Source organism: Camelus dromedarius, chromosome 4 (assembly GCF_036321535.1).
Source record: "Camelus dromedarius isolate mCamDro1 chromosome 4, mCamDro1.pat, whole genome shotgun sequence".
NCBI classification, from domain to species: Eukaryota; Metazoa; Chordata; class Mammalia; order Artiodactyla; family Camelidae; genus Camelus; species Camelus dromedarius.
In genome coordinates this window covers 17,810,341-17,828,754 of record NC_087439.1, presented here as the reverse complement: position 1 = coordinate 17,828,754, position 18,414 = coordinate 17,810,341, and the positions used below count along the sequence as shown (strand labels likewise).

The 18,414-nt window shown below is 40.7% G+C and overlaps 2 protein-coding genes across 10 annotated transcripts in view; one reads left to right on the top strand and one right to left on the bottom strand.

Annotated features, from left to right (window-relative positions):
* TMEM163 (transmembrane protein 163) overlaps positions 1–18,414 on the top strand; it is a 320,028-nt gene that overhangs the window by 25,908 nt on the left and 275,706 nt on the right. The gene's annotated exons all lie outside the window — the stretch shown is intronic.
* The window catches only part of ACMSD (aminocarboxymuconate semialdehyde decarboxylase), a 60,506-nt gene that overhangs the window by 21,072 nt on the left and 21,020 nt on the right, over positions 1–18,414 (bottom strand). For 4 of the 7 annotated variants that reach the window (XR_004136632.2, XR_010380557.1, XR_010380558.1 and 1 more), the window contains exons 4-9: positions 18,115–18,164; positions 16,482–16,718; positions 12,555–12,648; positions 9,903–9,998; positions 8,318–8,490; positions 7,831–8,037 (exon numbers count right to left, since the gene is read on the bottom strand). Coding sequence is in view for 2 of the 7 variants with exons in the window: in XM_031451309.2 (XP_031307169.1) it covers positions 8,318–8,490; positions 9,903–9,998; positions 12,555–12,648; positions 16,482–16,718; positions 18,115–18,164 (650 nt within the window). In the remaining 5 variants the exon portion in view is untranslated. The remainder of the gene's footprint in view (positions 1–7,830; positions 8,038–8,317; positions 8,491–9,902; positions 9,999–12,554; positions 12,649–16,481; positions 16,719–18,114; positions 18,165–18,414) is intronic. The other 3 variants (XR_010380559.1, XM_031451309.2, XM_064484723.1) reach the window with 2 other exon arrangements.

Here is an 18,414-nt window from a genome sequence, read left to right as displayed (position 1 = left end):
CATGCTTTCTTGTTTCTCTGCATGTCCCTTAATTTTTTGTTGTAAACTAGACATTTTGAATATTATAATGTGGTGACTTTGGTAATCAGATTCTTCTGAGGAAACTTCTTCTCAGAGTTTGTTGCTATTCCTTTCTGTGCTTTATTTAGTGGCTTTTCAAAACTATTTTTAAAAACTTATTCTTTGTTGTGTATGTCCTCTGAAGTCTCTGTTCCTTAAGCTTGGGATCAGCTTGTGTTTTGATAAAGATTTCCTTAAATGCTGTGAAGTTTAATTTAGGTAGAGTTTTCCCCCTTTATCTCAATTTTCCAGTGATTTTGTAATTCTGAAGTTCTAGCATTTCAAAATGTATGAAAAATCTTGTAAATTGATTCATACTGTGACAGTTGTCTTTACTGTAATTTCATTCTTGAAAGTCTGTATGTACCTTTATCAAATGCTTTTACAGAGCACTAATTACGAGACTGGAATTTTGCTATATATTTTATGTGGTTATCTTATTTAACCCTGTCAGCAATCCAAGAGTTAGGTACTATTATGATCCCTATTTTATTGATAAGGAAACTGAAGCTTAGAGAGATCAAGTAATTCACTCCAGATCTATCTCTCATAGCTGTGACTATGTGGCACAACGTTAAACTCTTAAGCATCATCCACTATTTGCTTCACAAGAATGGGATTTCCAGGACTTTTTTTTCCCCCACTTCATCTTCATTCCTATTTTCATTTCTACTCTTAATTGTATTATCATTTTCCACCACACTTCTTAGGCATGCAGGAACAAATCAACAAACTAACAGAAGCCACTGGAAAGTACAAACTACAAACAAAAGACTAGCAGCAGTAGTGAATTCTGTTTGGAATAGAGCGCCGTATGTGAATGGCATATGAATAGTCCTGCAGTTCCTCCAGTTCTAGAAGAAAATTCTAATGATACTTGGTTGAAGATGAAGCTTGGATATTTAGAAACTTAGAAAACAGACAGTCTGATTAAGAGAGTTTATTTACTGCTGTACTTATATGCTTTTAAAAACAATTTAATGCCTTAAATGGTGCTTGTAATACTGACAAGGCACTATATCAAAGATCCAGTGTTTGAACAAAATTGTTTGTTCAACTTGTGGAAGAGTAATATTTATAAACTCACAAGTTATATGATTTTAATGTTCTAGTTGAATTAATAGATTACATTTTAGAAATAGGGAAAGAAACCTTTAAGAGTCTAAGATGTGCATGTCACCTCTCTTCCTTCCACCTTCAACTCAAGCTAGAGAATATTAGAAAATTCTTTAGCTTCTGAAAATCCAGCCTGATCCGTTCTGTTGCTGTAATTTCTGCTGACCTATTGCCTATAACCATGAAAATGACTTCAGAGAGCTGGAAGCTGGGCCATCGGAGGGTGCAGTGTAGATAAGATAAATATTGTTAGAGGAAGGGAGGAAAGCTCAAGACTGGTATTAATACATGCACCAAACTGGACTTTCACTTGTCCATGATGACATAGGGAGCTTGCCCCAGAATATAAATCAATGGACTGCTTCCTTTACTGAGAAGGCTTCCAGTATTAAAAACAAAAGTCAGTTAAACTAAACGGTATCTTTACTGACTCAGTTTATATTCTGGCACAAGTTCCTTCTCTCATCATGGACTGGTTGCAAACTCTCTGTGGACTGGTATTGGTTTGAGGATCACAATTTGAAACCCCATTAAAAAGGTGGTAAAGTGATTTTTAGAGGGCATATACACACAAAGACAAAGAGAACAGGATAAAAGGAACAACACAAAGAAAATTCAGAAACTGGAAAACAGATGGACAATAGTAACTGACTTTCAAAGACCAAGAAAGAGAAATTCTTAGCTAGTATAATAAAAGTCAAAAAGTAACCTGGTTTATATCACCATGCTCCCAAATATCTGTAATTGACAGCACCAGGTACCTGTGGAAGTAGAGACTAAGGTGGAACTAAAACCAGGAGGAGTCTTTGTAAGCCTTTTTCAGAAGTAGTTAGATCCTAGGTCACCTCCCTGACTGCTTATTCCAGTGTTTGCTTTTCCCTCATCCTGGCAGAAGACTGGCCACTGAGCCTCAAAAGAGGATAAAAGAGAGGGTCTCTGAACTGGGAAATAACAGGCACAGTGAGAGTGAGAAATGTTCTGAAAGCAAGAGAGTTAAATGAAAATTTACTTATTAAAATTTGAGACTCTCAGCCTTTTCCTCTTACTCTGTTCCCAGAATACTGGCAATCAGGCGTTTACCATTCGGATAAGAAATTGAATGAGCTTCTCTTGGAAAGTGATAAATCAAAAAGGAAAGGCCAAATTTCTGGTGTTTCCAAAGAACATAGCTCAGTTGGATTACTCTGTAGAGAAGCCTCCACTTGACAGGCCTCATCTGTATGCAGAGACTTCCAATCATCTTTTTAGTGGCTGCTTGTAAATATGAGCAGACAGCCAAGGATCACAGACATAGGAGGAAATCATTTAATACGAAAGATAGACTCAAAAAAAAAAAAAAAAAAAAGGCCAAAAAGCCAGTTGGAGGAAGGCTTGCAGGGAGAAGTAAATTTCCTTATATTATTAGTATATTTAGAGAGATAAGAAGAAGTATTGCACCCATCCAACAAGAACAGGATGTTTAAAAAAAGGTTAGAAAACAAGAACAATGACAAGCTCTTGGAAATTAAACAAACATGCAAAAAAGCCAATTAAATAGAAGTACTTATTAATAAAGTTGAGGAAATCTCCCAGAAAGTAAAACAAAAGTTCAAAAAGTGAGAATGTAAGACAAAAAAAATAAGGTTCAACTTCAGAATAATAGGAACTCCAGAAAGAGAAAACAGAAGGAAGGAAATCTTAAAGAAATAAATTAAGAACATGTACAGAATAAAAGGGCTCACCAAATGGTTAGCATAATGGGTGAAAACTGACCCATGCAAGTAACATCACTGAGAAATTTCAGAACAAAAAGAAAATCTTAGTCTTTGAGATTGGGGGTGAAGAGGCGAGAATTAAGTTTTATATCAAGGTTCAAAGATTAGTCTGGCATTACATTATTCAGTGACTCTAAAAGCCAGAATACAATGCAAAAATGTCTTTAAAATTAATAGGGAAAATAGTTTCCAAGCTAGAATTATATACCTAGCCAAACAATTAACTCATTGTAAGGGAGGAATAAAGACATATCGAGATAACCAAGGTTTTAAAATTTTTACCTGCCATACATCCTTTTTCAGAAAGCTACTGGAAAATGTTCTCTACCAAGATGAAGGAGTAAACCAAGAAACTGGAAAATCATGGGACTCAGGAAGCAAGGAATCCAATGAAAGAGAGAGAGACAGAGAGAGCCCAGGTGGAAAGGGGAGATTTCAAGATGACAGCTGTGCAGCAGATCTAAATAACAACCCAGTTCATGTTGGAGCAAGTCCGAGAATCCTGAAGATGGTTCTTTAAGAAGAGAGGATTAATACCCAATGTGTTTAAATATAGAGAGTTACAAAACTGATGGAGAGTTTGGTGTTAAGTTAGTGTAAAGTAGTGTTCAAAAAAAAAAAAGAGTGAAAGACCAAAAGAATGATTGATAGATAGATAGATAAATTGTTGGGCTGCATTCATCTCATTGAACCTCATAAGAAACCCCAAACCAGAATTGTCCTGCCATGGGATCCCTGGATTCCTGATTCAGAGGAAATAAGTAAGAAAAGTTCATTATTGTTTTAAAATACTAAGTTTCAGGCTAATGTGTTGTGCAGCAATAGATAACTAATAAAGGTTTTGGTACCTGGAAGTTGGATGTTGCCAGAATGATAACTTTAAAATAATGGAAGTGGCTTTGGAACTGATTAGTGGGAGGAAGTTGGAAGGGCCTTGAGAAGAGTGAAAGACCAAAGATCCTTGGAAAGACTTATTAGAAGCTTGATAGCCTGTGAGAAGGTTACCAGTAAGGACTTCAAGGAAAGTGTTGAAAACTATAGGAAAGGAGATCCTTGCTATGTAGTGGCCAAAAATTTACCGACACTGTCACCTTAAGGTAGAGAATGGCTTTTCTCAGATATTTGTTGGTAAGGCTTTTGTCTAATGGTGTGAAAGGCTTTTGCCTAATAAGACTCAAAAAGACCTTAAAAGTTTTTAAGAAAATTGTATTAGCAGAAATGCCACCAGCTTAGATTAAAAGGAACAGATAGGACAAAATGAAAATAAGCCTTTGGACCTCAAAAGTTGTACAGGCATGAGGCAATCTGTAAAAACTACTCAGCCACAAACATAGACTACCTTTTGTGGAAAAGGAGGGATGACTCAGAGTAGAACCAAGAACCATGGAGAATCGTTCCTGTGCTCTGAGTTCTAATCAAGGAACTGCCAACATGTGCTTGATGGATTTCAGGTTGCCTAGTGGCTCCTTTAAACCTCCTGTTTTTCCCCTTTTGGAATCGAGGGTCTGTAGCAACTCTCCTTTGCCTGTCTCACCATTTTATATTGAGTGTGTATTGGGCAAAGAACTTGTCTCTGTAGGTCATAGGTCTTCAGATTGAGAGAAACTATGTATGAGGAGCATCATCCACAAGTTACTTTAAAGGATGAGATCCTAGACTTTGAGCTGATGCTGTAAATGGATGAGACTTTGAGGGTGGTCGAGGAGGGGGGAAAATATTTTGCATGTAGGAGGAATATAATTTGTGGCTAGAATGTGGAATATGGTAGTTTAAAAATATGTCTTCAGATTCTTTGATATTCCCCCCTTCAAAAGGTGGAGCCTAATTCCACTGCCCTTGAACATGGGCCAGATTAAGTGACTTGCTTCTAATGAATAAAATGCGGCAGGAGCAATGCTACATGACATTTGAGGGGAAGGCATAAAAGAATAGCTTCCGCCTGGTGCACACTCGCCTCTCTCTCTTGCTCTCTTTTCCCTTCTCCCTCCGCTCTCTCTCAGATCACTCATTTTTGAGGAAAGCCACCTTCCATGTTGTGAGGACACTCAAGCTGCCCTCTGAAGAATAGAGAGGCCCAGATGAGGAGGAACTGAGGCCTCCTGCCAAAACCCAGCACCAGTGTATCTCTGATGTATACAAGTCACCTTGGAAGTAAATCCTCCAGCCCCAGTCCAGCTTTCAGGTGACAGCAGCTCAGACTGACAACTTGCTTGCAATCTTGTAAGAGATTCTGAGACAGCTAAGCTGTTCCTAAATTCCCGACACACAGAGACCATTTGAGATAATAAGTGTAGGTTGTTTTAAGCCACTGAGTTGGGGCAATTACTTACGCAGCAGTAAATTAGCAATGAATCTGGCTAAAATTATGATATAATCATACTGGGGGGATAACTGACCTCTCAAAAAATCTATCCACCTAAATATAGAAAGTGAATTTTCTATGATCATGTTAATCTAGGGAGGCAATAAGTTTTTTCATATTTTTCACAGGGATACACTGGTAACATAACTGGCATTCTTTGCAGCTGTCTTTAAAAATGATAGACATAGATTAAAAGCAAAAAATTTTAGAGGTGGGAGGGGGCTAAAGGATTTTGTAATCTCAGACTCCTTTTTTAAAGCACAGTGTTTCAGAAATAAGAGGTGCTCAGTAAGTGGTTTTGGTGTATGTATGACATGTCTATTTATTCTTGAGGTTGTATTTGAAATTTGATTTATCAAAGTAATGCCTATACATAGATGAACAATCAAATATTACTAATATTTTTCTTATCAAAAACAGTCCTATGCTCACTTTCCCAACTCTTGTCTCCTGTGGCAGCCACTTTTACCTTTTAACCTGCATCTCCTGATAGTCACCTTCATAGTTCCAGATAGTAAGCTTATTCTATTGTTTCTTGGTTTATTAGCTTTAAAGAGTATTTACTGACTTTTCATTATGATCATTGAGAATTTCTTTCTTCCCTCCAACTTTTCTCCTCCACTTTCCCAGTAGAATTACAATTTTCAGTTAAGCCAATACTTGATATTTACGCCATTATGACTAAATATTATTCACTGCTGAGTCAAGTAAAGTATGGTGATTATCTGCTTTTCTATGGATGTTTGTTTTCTTGGCATTAATTCTTTTCTTTCCTTTCATTTGCTTAATTTCCTGTGGATGGACTGCTTGTTTACTCCTAATGCATTAACAGATCTGTTGAATGCCTGACAATCATTATTTCAAATTCTCAAATAATCTATCTGTTCCTTCTTTTCTTTCTTTTCTATTTTAATGGAGGTACTGGGAATTGAGCCAAGTACCTTGTGCATGCTCAGCAAGCACCCTACCAACTGAGCTATACCCCCACTTCCTTGTCTGTTCCATCTTACCTGACCTGGAGACCTCCCTCCACTACCTCCTGTCCTCTTGCTATAATCTAGACGATTGCTCCCTAGCCTGGCTGTCGTGCTAGGACTTTCATCAGCCATTCTGATTTGGGGGTTGTTTTTGAGAGAATTTGCTAATGTGGATAATTAGGTTTATTTATTTATTTATTTTTAAATGGAGGTACTGGGGGTTGAACCCAGGACCTCGAGCATGCTAAACTTGCACTCCTACCACTGAGCTATACCCTCCCCCCAGAATTTGCTAATGTGACTATAACTAAAATGAGGAGGCATTAATATTTTAAAGATAATTCTGAATTATTAATATATACTGCTTCTGTGTCCTGAATTTAACCAGCCTGTGAGGTCACATAGGCTTTTGATGCCCAAATTAGAGTGACTCGACTCTTAACAGTTTGAATGCAAGATTTCAGCACTACCAGCTTTGCAGAGTGCCCTCTGAATTTTTCTGGGGGGTCCCTGAAAGGGGTTGTACTCACTAACTAGTCTATCTGCTGGTTACCGCAAAGCATTTGCTGTGTTCTTCCTCTTCTGCTGAGACCCTCCAGCTGATGAGTATTGCCCTGAATGCTGTTTGAAGGTGCTGATGGTATCCTTCATAAGACAGGTGTTGTATATGCCAAGGGCGTCTTTTCCTGATGTGGCCATTTCTAAGAACACCAGGGGTGCTAGGCTTGATGGGAGGTAATGAGATTGACCCTTTCCCCAATTCTACACCACTTTCCCACTCCTCCTCCTCCATTGCTCAAAGTCCAGAGCTCACAGTCTCTTTCAGCTTCTCCTTTTTGTAGTTTCCTACTTACATACCTGCCCATGGCCCTCCTGTCCAAACCAGTAGCGATTAACAGCTGCCAAGCACGCATTTTGGCAGGGATAACACAAAAGCTCAAAGGCTCAGAAACACAGCTCAGCCACATCATTTATTACCAAACCAGAATGCTTAACAGTGATATTCTAGTGAGCTTCTCAAGCTAGAGAAACAGTCAGCTTTAAGTGAGATGAAGTGTCCATTCTGGAGATAGAACACTACTTGCAGCCTTCAAATAATGGACCTCTTTTTCTCTGCTAAACAAGATTTAAATGCCTTAGACTCTACTCTCAATTCCAAGTACCATATTGCCAATCTTTAAATACATCTGTCCATATTCTTTTAGAAAACCCATAAGATTTTTTTCCTTGGGAAAATTTGAAAACCTTCTATAGACATCTGTAAGTGATAAAAACAGAATTGAAATACCAAGAATTTCAGACTTTTCACTAATGCAGACTGGCCTTTGCTCTAAATATTAACTTGCTGAATTAGCATTTTACAAGGATACTTAAAAGTGGAGATGCCACCAACAGGGAGAGCAGCTAGCAGACTGCAACAGAGGAAAGACTTTTTCTTGTGAGGTTTAAAGCATTACTGTGCAGGTCTTTTTGGTCAAATAAGAGAATGGTTTTCAAAACAAAGGCTGTGTTACTCCAGAAAAAAAATTCAAGTGGTACTTAAGACCCTTCATCGTCTTACCTTGCCTCCCTGGCCAGTACCATTCTTCCCTCTTTGATGTTCCAGTTTTCTTCATTTAGTGGATGAGGACAGTTTGATTCAGAATTTACATAATCAGTAAGAGGTGGAGGCAGGATTTTAAGCCAGGTCAATTTGACTCCGAAACTAGTGGCTCTTTCCTGCTTTTCTCATTATGATGTGTCACGTTGAATGGGTACAGAGGTGACCCTAAGGAAGAGGAGTTTATCTGGGGAACTACCCAGCTTTGTGGATTATCTGGGATTTCCCTGACATGCGTACGTAATGGTTCCCTGGTGATACGTGGTCTACATTGAAGGAATTTCTGGGTAGGATCCCCTGTGTAAGCAAACTTCATCCCAGACGTCACCATCCTTCTCTTTTCTTCTAGTACCTTTTCTTCCATCCCTTTTTTAGAGAAACCAAGTAACTGGTTGCTGATCCTACGCTCTGCTCCCTGTAAGTCATCCAAGAGGCAGACCTAGCTTACCTTTCCGATGACATCTGTTAATAGCTTGAGGGCCACAGGGTCATGAACCAAGGAGTCCGTGTAAAAGGAACCAAGGTATTTCTTTGGGTTGGTTGGATTGTCCTGGGCACACAGATCTGGACGCATGTTGAATCCATGAGCGATTCTTCCTACTGTGAAGGGGAAGGAACCACCTGCAAGTAAAACCCATTACTGAGGAGCTAGTGTTCATTGAAAAGGATTCCTTTCATTCCTCATGTTGTATGCAAAGAGAAGTTACTATAGCCCATCTAAGTTAACTGTATTTACAAAGGACCTACTGGGTTCTAAATGCTGAGAGATGACCTAGAATAAAGGATCTTAACTCATCTAGAAATTCAGATTTAAGGAATTTATCCTAAAGAGAGAAGACAAGTATCTAAAGATAATGTGGTCAAGGTTTTCAAATGTAGTGTGGTTATAATAGAAAAATATAGAGGCAGCCTATCAGTTTGGGAATATCAAAATAATGATGTCTTATCCATAAAATGTATTGCCATGCAAATGACCATCAAAAAGGATGAAAGGATGAAGCTCTACTCACTGACATGGAAAGATGTCTCTATATGCTATTGAGAAGGAAAAGCAGATTAGAGAACAGCATGTATTGTTTGATATTGTGTGTCTGTGTCCAAGAATTACAACTCAGTTACCTACAGAGTCCAAGCAGGAAATGTAAATGAATGAAACAGGGCTTATTTGTAAACAGTAGTGAAAGTTAAGGACTATTGCTAACAGGAGAACTTGTGGTCGTACAAGAGAGATTTAAATTAAAAAGCAAAATCAAGTAAACTGTGCCAACCCAACTACACTTTTCTGCAAAAATGGAATTTGGTCCTTGAACCATCATGTACTTTATAACTAGAATAATGACTAGAAGGACCAAATTGTGTCTCTCCAAAATTCATATGTTGAAGCCTTAACCCCCAAATGGACCATATTTATAGATAAAACTTTTAAGGAGATAATTAAAGTTAAATGAGATATTAAGGTGGGACCCTAATCCAATAGGACTGGTGTTCTCGTAAGAAGAGGAAGAGATGCCCAAACTCTCCCTCTCTCTTCCTGTGGACATATAAAAGAAAAGACCATATGATAGAAAACAAACTTAAGGTTACCAGGGGGAAAGGAGGACTGGGGAGGGATCAATTGGGAGTTCGGGATTTGCAGATACACACTACTATATATAAAACAGGTAAACTGCAAGGTCCTACTGTACGGCACAAGGAAGTGTATTCAGTGCCTGGTAATAGCCTGAAAGAGAATAGGAAAAGGAATATATGTATAACCAAATCAGTATGCTGTACACCAGAAATTAACACAACCTTGTTTATGGACTGTACTTCAATTAAAAAAAGAAAAGAAAAGAAAAAACCACGTGAGGATACAGTACAGTGGCCTTCTACAATCCAGAAAGAGAGACCTCACCAAAAACCAACCCTGCTGGCTCCTTGATCTTGGAACTCAGGAAGTGTGAGAAAATTAATTTCTCCCGTTTAAGCTGCCCAGTCTGTGGTGGTATTTTGCCACGGCAGCCCAAGCTCACTAGTACAGATGGGGTTCTTACCTCCATGTGCAAAACATACTTTGAGTTTAGGAAACTTCTCAAACACTCCACCCATGATCATGGAGCAAATGGCTGTGGTGGTTTCTGTTGGCATTCCTGAAAGAGGAAACAGTCGTGAGGTGCAGGGCTTGTCACCACGAACAAGAAGTTCCGTGATGCTAATAATGGCGGGGGAATGGATCTTGCTGTACTTGTCAGTGCTGAGAAACGTGGTGGGGATGGGTGTGTTCCCTGTGCCCCAGCACAGCTTGGCTGTGTGCAAGCCATTACTTTGGCAAACAGAAACCTCCTGTTTGCCACTTGCGAGTCTGATGGCTAGAACAGTCAAGAAGCCAGAGGGCCTGGCTGTTGTCCTGATCCTCCCAGCTTCCATTTTGGATGCAGCAAGTCTAGGCTGAACCCTTACTCCTTCAAGTTTTTGCTTCTTGGCCTCTGACAAGTTAATAATGCCCCTGGGCCTATGCTTCTGCCCCTGCGAAACGGGGACAGTGTTGCCCGTCGTGCAAGGCTCTTGTGGGCCCTAGCAAATGATGACGCTGGGAAAGTTCTTGGCCAGAACTTCACCTTGGAGGAGCTCAACAAATATTGGCTGCCTCCCTTTGCTTCCATTTCCTCATCTGTAAAGTGGGGGTGATCATGGTTAGTTCTTGCCACTTAGGAAGTGCTTAATAATATTAATAAATATTAAGACTCCTGCTAAATCTCTGCTGCTTCTTAGAGCTGAGGTTGAAAATAACTGGATTAAAAATGAATTATTTCAAGTGCTTTGTGCTTCTAGAAGAAGCAACTGGTCGTGCCCGCTGCCTTCGCCTCTGTGGAGTCAGTCTGGGCTCTATTTCCAGACTACTGCTTTTTAGACTGTGATTAAGAAATCCTGGTGGGTCCATAGCTGAACTCTGTGCCTTCTGGGAAAGCTTGACTCCCTGACTGCTGAGAGGGGCTCTAGTGGATGCTCATGCTGCCTTAGGCCTGTCTCTGCTCTGTGGACAGAGATGCCCCTGGGTTGCTGGTTCCTTGACCTCTTGGGAATTCTGGAAGCATGATGGATTCATAGCCATCTGGGAGTGGTTTATGGGCAGAGCTTCCCAAAGGCAGGGGGATGGACTGCACCACTTCCTTTTGGTACTGTGATTCTGCTTTCCCTTAACTACTTGCACTATAACCTCATAATCACTGTCTACATGGGGGCCAAAGTAGAATATTTATAATGTCAGTTGGATCGTGACCCTCCCCTGCTGGGACTCTTCCAATCTGCTAATGACCACCTTTGCATCCAGCATAAAACTGTGAAATTAGCCTGTTTGTTTGTGACCTGTGTACTTGCATATCATCTCTCTCCTCTAACCAGGACTCAGGCTTCAGCAGGGCAGAGGATTTGTCCATATCTGGTACATCCTCAGTGTCTGACACAGAGCCTGGTGTGCTGGAGGGGACCAGTAAATGCATGCTGTATAAATGAGTGATGAAATGACCCTTTATGCAGATGCTCTCCTCTGTTTCTCATGTGGGAATTTGCAAGTTAGTGGGGCCTGTCAAAGTGTCCTGTAAATTAGGATGAGATGTTCTTTGAAGCTGGACAGCATTGGGGCTTCTTAGCTTATCCCTTTCTTCTTAAGAATTTAGTGCGGGATAGGTAGGAAGCTGCCTTACTCCAGGAGCAATAGCAGGGGTGTAAAATGTCAGAGCAGACAGAGAATCAGGACCAGCTCTCTCATTTTTACAGTTGAGGAACTGGGGTGTGAAGTGACTTGCCACAGGTTGTGCAATGAAACAGAGACTAGCTGGAACTGAAATTCAGTTTTTTGACTTTCAATGTATTGCTCTATTTAATTTTTCACAGCAGTTACTTTCGTAGTTATTTGCACTACTTGGGCTGAGGACAGAATGGATAATGGCCTCTGTAAAGAAAATCCAGCACTGTTTGTGGGGACCCACTTTCCTTGGGTTGTAGAGGAGCTGCACTTTTCCCTGGCGGGCTGAGAATTTTACATCTGTCTCCACATCATCTTCGTATCAGGGATGGTAATGAGAGCTTGGAGATGCCCAGTGGAAGTTTCTCCTCTTACCCCTTCCCTTACACTCAGGTGAAACCAGGATTGAACAGAGCAGGTAGCCAAGAGTAGAGGGAGGAGCAGGTAATAGGGAAGTTGAAAGCCTGGTCACCTGTAATCTAGGGCCTCAGATCCTCGGGTAGTGAAAGTTGATCTTCTGCTGGTAACTCCAGCGTTCTCATTTGGTAGAGCTGATGCTGTCATTGGCTTCAAAAAAATCTATTCGACAGGTATGGTTGCTTCTTTCCAGAGCCTTTTTGGGGGTCTGTGTAGTGAGGTGCTTTGGAGTCAGATCTGTGTAAACTCCATTTTCACTTTTTAACAGTATGACTTGTACAACTCACTTAACCTCCTCGAGACTCAGTTTCTCCATCAATTAAATGGCTGTTATAATGTCAACCTCATAAACTTTTTTGTGGATAAGATTAAAATTAAATGAGGTAATATATACAACACCTACCTGAGTAAGAGCTCAATAACTCATAGTCCTGTTAATTATTTATATTCTCTCTTTGACCTAATAGGGTTCCATAGAAAATTGGAAAAAAGAAAAAACCCCAAAGACTTGATTCTGTTTTCCAGATCCCAAGCTGACACAAACCTATGAGCCAAGGGAACCAGTATTTGGCCATCCGTCCATCCATCTGCATATCCCAGGGGTGCACAAATAGGGAACAGTTCAGCTTTTCTGCCTCCTTCAAAGAAACAATGAGAGAGAGAGGGTTACTTGGATGAGCCAGCATCTATAGGGTACTGTTTTAGGGAAATTGCTTTCCTTGGGTCTATGTTGATCTGAATAAATAAATTATTTTTGAAGGTTCTTTTTCTGACCTGTATAAAAGAGTCATTGATAAACTCTGCTCCTGCTTAGAAACTAAAATGGGCACTTAGAATTAACAAGGGTGTTGATGGATTTATCCTTGAGGTTGATGGATTTAATATATTGTTTGGCGGAAGAAGTTTGGCGGAAGAGGTTGCAGGAAACATCTACTGTTTAAATGCTTTGGCTGAGAGCAAAACAGTCGAAGACTGATCCCATACCTCAAATGCAGAGGAAATTTCCCCTACCGGTTTCTATTTGGTCCACTCTTTCAGAAGGACTGCTCAGATTGTATTGTTGAAGTCAGAGCTGGAGCGTTCCCTCCTCTCTCTCCACTTGGAAACCTGACGGTGTAGAAAGTGAGGAAGTGATTGGGTGGGAGCCAGGGCCTCATGATTGGGCTGGAGCAGGCTGGCCTGACCTATGCTATTTGGCCACACTGAGCCCAACACTGGGTAGGAATTTCTGGGACCTACAGGCACTCCCAAAGCCTCAGGACTACAGCTGAGCCCCTGAACGGTTTGTTGTGAAAGAACTCTCAGTGCCTCAGCCAGGCAGGTGCGGAAAAGAATGCCATGAGAAAACCTGCTTGGGGACCTTCTGGGAAATGGAAATAACCATCTGAAGGGAATGACCTCTGTTCCACAAAATGTTTAATTTAAAAAGTCCTCTCAACAGGCTTTTACTATTAGTTGCTCATCAAGGTTCAAAACAGATTTTCCTTAGAGCATTTCTTTTCCAAATATATTGAGGTGCTGGAGTGACTCACCCTACCTTTACGTATAAACATTTGGACTCACCAGGCTGATGCAAGGTGACCTGTTTGCACAAGCATTTTCAAAATGGAGAAATAATCTTGGGACAACAGGGTATTCTGAAAATGGCAGGCAAAGGGTAGATGGAAGAAAGGACCTCTAATTCAACAGGTTCTGGGGAGCAGAAGAGATAAAAATCTTTGAAGGGAGAGGAGCTAATTGGCTTCTTCTTTTTTCTTTTTTCTTTTTTTTTTTTTTGAGGGGGGAGGTAATTAGGCTTATTTATTCCTTTAATGGGAGGGGAGGCAATTAGGCTTATTTATTTATTCAGTTTTAACTGAGGTACTGGGGATACCAGGACCTCATGCATGCTAAGCATGTACTCCACCACTGAGCTATGTATACCCTGCCCCTCTCTGGTTTCTGGTCCTGGATGCAGGCTGGAAAGAGAGTATCAATCTCTTGGGATGGTTTGGGCTTGACAAAGGCACGTAATCATGGTGTCTCAGTCGGATTTCACTCCTCATTAGGATAAAACTTTATTCTATGTACTAGTGATGTTTCATTTCTATTAAATTCAAATCAGCAAATATTTTTGATCACCTTCTGCAGGTGAGACAGTGTAGAAAATATTAAAAAAGTCATTTATACCCTCCATATCATGATCGCTCAGATTTACTGAGAACTTACCATGTGCTAAAGCTGTTTTATATACGTATATGTAGCAATTTTACAACTGTTAACTAGTTTAATCTTTTTTGAGATGAACACTTTTATTACTCCCATTTTACAGAGAAGGAAACTAAGGCAGATAGAGGCTAAGTAACTTAGGTCTTGTGGCTGATAACAAATGTAGGCAGTCTGCCGCTACCACTCTGCCTCACAGTCATAACCAAGTCATTTTTGTTCCTGAAAACTGAGCTGAGCATGTGCTGTTCGGTTCGCTCACTAAGAAGGGAGGTCTGAGACATATGGGGGACAATTAGGTGTCCTGGAGCTCGGGCTCACCTTGAAATGACAAAGCCAAGTTGGCTCACGGAAACTCCTTCCATTTGTTTCAGCACGTTACTGACGCAAGTTAGATAGTGGTAAGGCTGGCAAGTCTTGCTAACCCAACAAATGTGCTATCAACCCCAGGACATCACAAGTCAAATGGGGCTGGGATGCTCTCCTGAATCCCCACAGAGACTAGCAGCCTCCAAAACAGCCTAGTTAGAATGATTGATTGACCTAGTCACATAAACGAAAATACCCACTTGGACCCCAACTGACTGCTGTTGGATTCTGAGCCCCTAAGTAATTCATAAACCCAATTTCAATGAATAGTAAAATGACTAGTAAAATGAGCAAGCTGAAGGTTTGCTCATACTGTGCTAAAACAATTTGGGTGCACAAGTAAGTAAACCTCTTTCCGATTTATTAAAGCTTCTAAAAAACATTCACTGGATCAGTTCACTGCAGCCAATAATCTGGGAGTTTGATATTTAGAGGGACATTAAATCTTTCAGTTCATTAGGAAGCAATTTAACAGGAAGTCCTCCAACTGCTGGGCAGTGTCCGTAGGTACAAAAATGGAAAACATTCTGCATGTAGTCAGAGCTCAATAAATATTAAATGAATAAATGGTCAGTGATTGCAGTGCCTGATGAGTCCACCAACATCTGTTTAATTCATTATTGAAGATTTTGCATTTACAATGAAAATAACAGAAAATGATACTATTATAATTCTGAGAGGGAAGCAAATTTTTTTTAAAAAATGCAATTGAATAAAGAATTGTGTGTCTTTAATTGTGGAACTAAGGAAAGCAGATTTATGAGCAGAAAGAACAGAAGGTAGAGGAAAACTGGTGGAGAGAACCATGGGCTGTGGACACTTCTGTTGGATATTTCAGAAGTATTTGGCATTGAGTTTTTGAAAATATATGTTATTATGCAATATTTCAAATATAGAAAGTTGTAAACAGTAGTACAACGAACTTCCATATACTCACCATCTAGTTTCATCAAATAACATTTTGATGACATTATGTTTGTTATGTATTTTTATTAGACTACATTTTAAAAATACATGGCTTAAAAAGTATCTTAATTGAGAGCTGGTTAAATAAATCAAAACATATCCATGTACTGGAATATGATGCAGTTATTTCAAAATCATGCATTAAGAGAATTTTCATTTAGATTGGAAATTCTCTATTAGGATACAAAATCACATATATAATAGGATCCAAATTTCATTAAAATATAAATCTATGAAGATATCTGCAAATAAAAAGACAAATGAAATGTATTATAACACTGGTTATTCATCTTTGGGTGGCAGAATTATGGGGTGGTTGTCCTACTTATTTATTCATTCATTTAATTGAAGTATAGTTGACTCACAGCACTGGGTTAATTTCAGGCACACAGCATAGTGAGTCAATTTGTTTTTTGCTGATTATATTCCATTATAGGTTATTACAAGATACTGGGTAAAATTCCCTGGGCTATGCAGTACGTCCTTGTTGGTTATCTCTTTTTGTATTGTTGTTATCTTCCATATGCTTTTCTGAATTTTTCCCAGTTTCTTCAAAATTACTTTATAATTTTGAAAAATGATAATAATTCTTTTCCAAAGCAAAAATAAATACTTTCTTTTTGTGTGTCATTAACCTGATTCTTTCACACAGTGGCTGTGATGAGGGTAGTATTTTGGCTTCCAAATGAAAGTTTAAAAGGGAAGCAAGGGTGCTAGAAAGAGGAGAGATTTCACTGGGTTAACTCAGGGCTGGCCAGGAAAGCATTTCTACTTGTCTGCTTTCTAGTAGGATGACCCCCTCATTTTGGGTAGCTATTTCCACATTTCTCCTTACATCTTGCATGTCACCAGACATCTCTCCTGCCCAGGGACACCGAGCGCAGTACCCAGCCCTACTCCGCCATTGGCTGAGCGAGCGCCACATACTTACTGCGTAGACTGGGTAGAGTTCCTGCGTGTTCAGGTCCCACTCGTTGATATGGGAACCGATCTGAACCCCGGGAAAGCCCAGTTCCTTCACACAGCGCTCCATCTCCTTGACTGCCAGCTCAGGGGCCTGCATGGGCAATGTCCCCAGACCCACAAACCTCCTGGGGTGGCTTGCAGTGGTGGCAGCTAGGTCATTGTTTAGAAACTGGCACAGGTCTAAAGTGTCCTGAGGTTTGGCCTAGTGGAGACAGGTAAGGGAAACCACATCGTTCAAAACCTACTTCTGTAGATAATTACTCTGATCAGCACCTCCTCTGGGCTCAATCATTTGTTACTGTCAATGGCTTTACCTCTTAGAATGCTGAGGCACAGCTGAGATAGGCACTTGGCCACAGGAGACCCAGAGTCAATCATTGCCAAGGCAAAGAAAACTGCTAGCATATTGCTGATTAATTAGAAAACCTGAGGCTATGATCAGAAGGGCTTGGCATCCTACACTAAATATGGGATGAAGACGGGCCACCTCTCTTAACTGCAGACAGGAGCCTGCAGGGCTGCACACCTAGGCACCCCAGCTCCCCCAGCAAAGGAGCTGGGCCTGGCGAGTGCTGGACATCAGGGCACCTCCTTGTCATGCCTCCTCATGGAATGCTGGGCTACTCATGGACATCTCCCATTCCTGTCTGTCCTCCTCCCTGTCCTTCCTATTAACAGTGACAGAGTTACCTTAGCAAAATGCTGATGTGAATAAAGTTTGCTTTCTGTTCCCCCAACTCTCCCCTCTTCATTGCTGCCTTTCCTTTCAATAGCACCCTTCCCTGCTACTAGGAGTTTGGCACTCTCCTGCAATCCCAGTTGTCCAGTCAGAATAGTACCCAGTCTGGTAAATTCAGGTATCTTGAGGTCTTAGAGTATTTTTATTTTAAATAGTGAATTTCATCATAGGAACAGATAAGGACTGAATTACTAATACTGGAATTACGAGCACAGATGGAGGAAGTATTTGTGAGCAGGTGGTATTTCCATTGCTCCTTAAATCACAACATGTGAATATTTATTTGGTGGAGCAGATGCTTAGCGCCCTCCCAACTATGTCCAAAAATGTCCTTCCACAGACTTGCAGTCATGCCTGAAACTTTTAGCACGCGAGACTTAATCATTTGGGGAAAGGCATCTAACTGCAGGAATCCTGTTTTGAATTGTATATTTCCATTGAGAGGTAACATATCAGGCCATTATCATCACTTCCACCACCTCAAAATCTTCATCACTTTAGAATAAACTAGTTTGTCAGTTACTGAGCCAGGCACTGCAGGAATGAGTCAGCAGACAGGTATGTTCTGGTGGAGATTAAGGTTGAGTCTGGAACTGTCCAATGGAAATACAGTGCGAGTTCCATAGCAACATGCAACTACTGGCTACCATACTAGAGCATGCACGTCTAGAGCAAGAATGGGAGGAGGAAGACAGGCCTGGGAGGGAACGGTGCAGTGTGAGAAGCTGAGGACCCTGCTAATCTCTAAAGGGGAGGAGAGTTGGGGGGCAACATCAAGACTTGGTCATCTGTCTACTTGCTAGGGAGCTGGACGTGAGCCTTTGCCCACCAAGGAGATGGACTGAGGTGTCACACTCACCCAGTAGCTAAACATGACGGGAACCGTGGACAGGGCTTGCACGGTCACTCCTAGACACAGACACAAAGGCAAAGCTAATGAGAACAAGGGCCCAGGTGCTCCTTCTGCATTTCCCAGGACCGAGGAGCCCAGCAAGTCTCCATCCTGCCTTCCTCCTGCTCTCCCTGTCCCCCTTCTCTCAGGGTCTCTGTCCTGGGCCTCCTCATCCCTCAGCCTCAGTTCTAAGGGGAGGAGTAATGGCTTGACAGAAATGTGCTCACTCGAGAAAGACTAAAAATTCATTTTTCAAGGGTTGTTTCA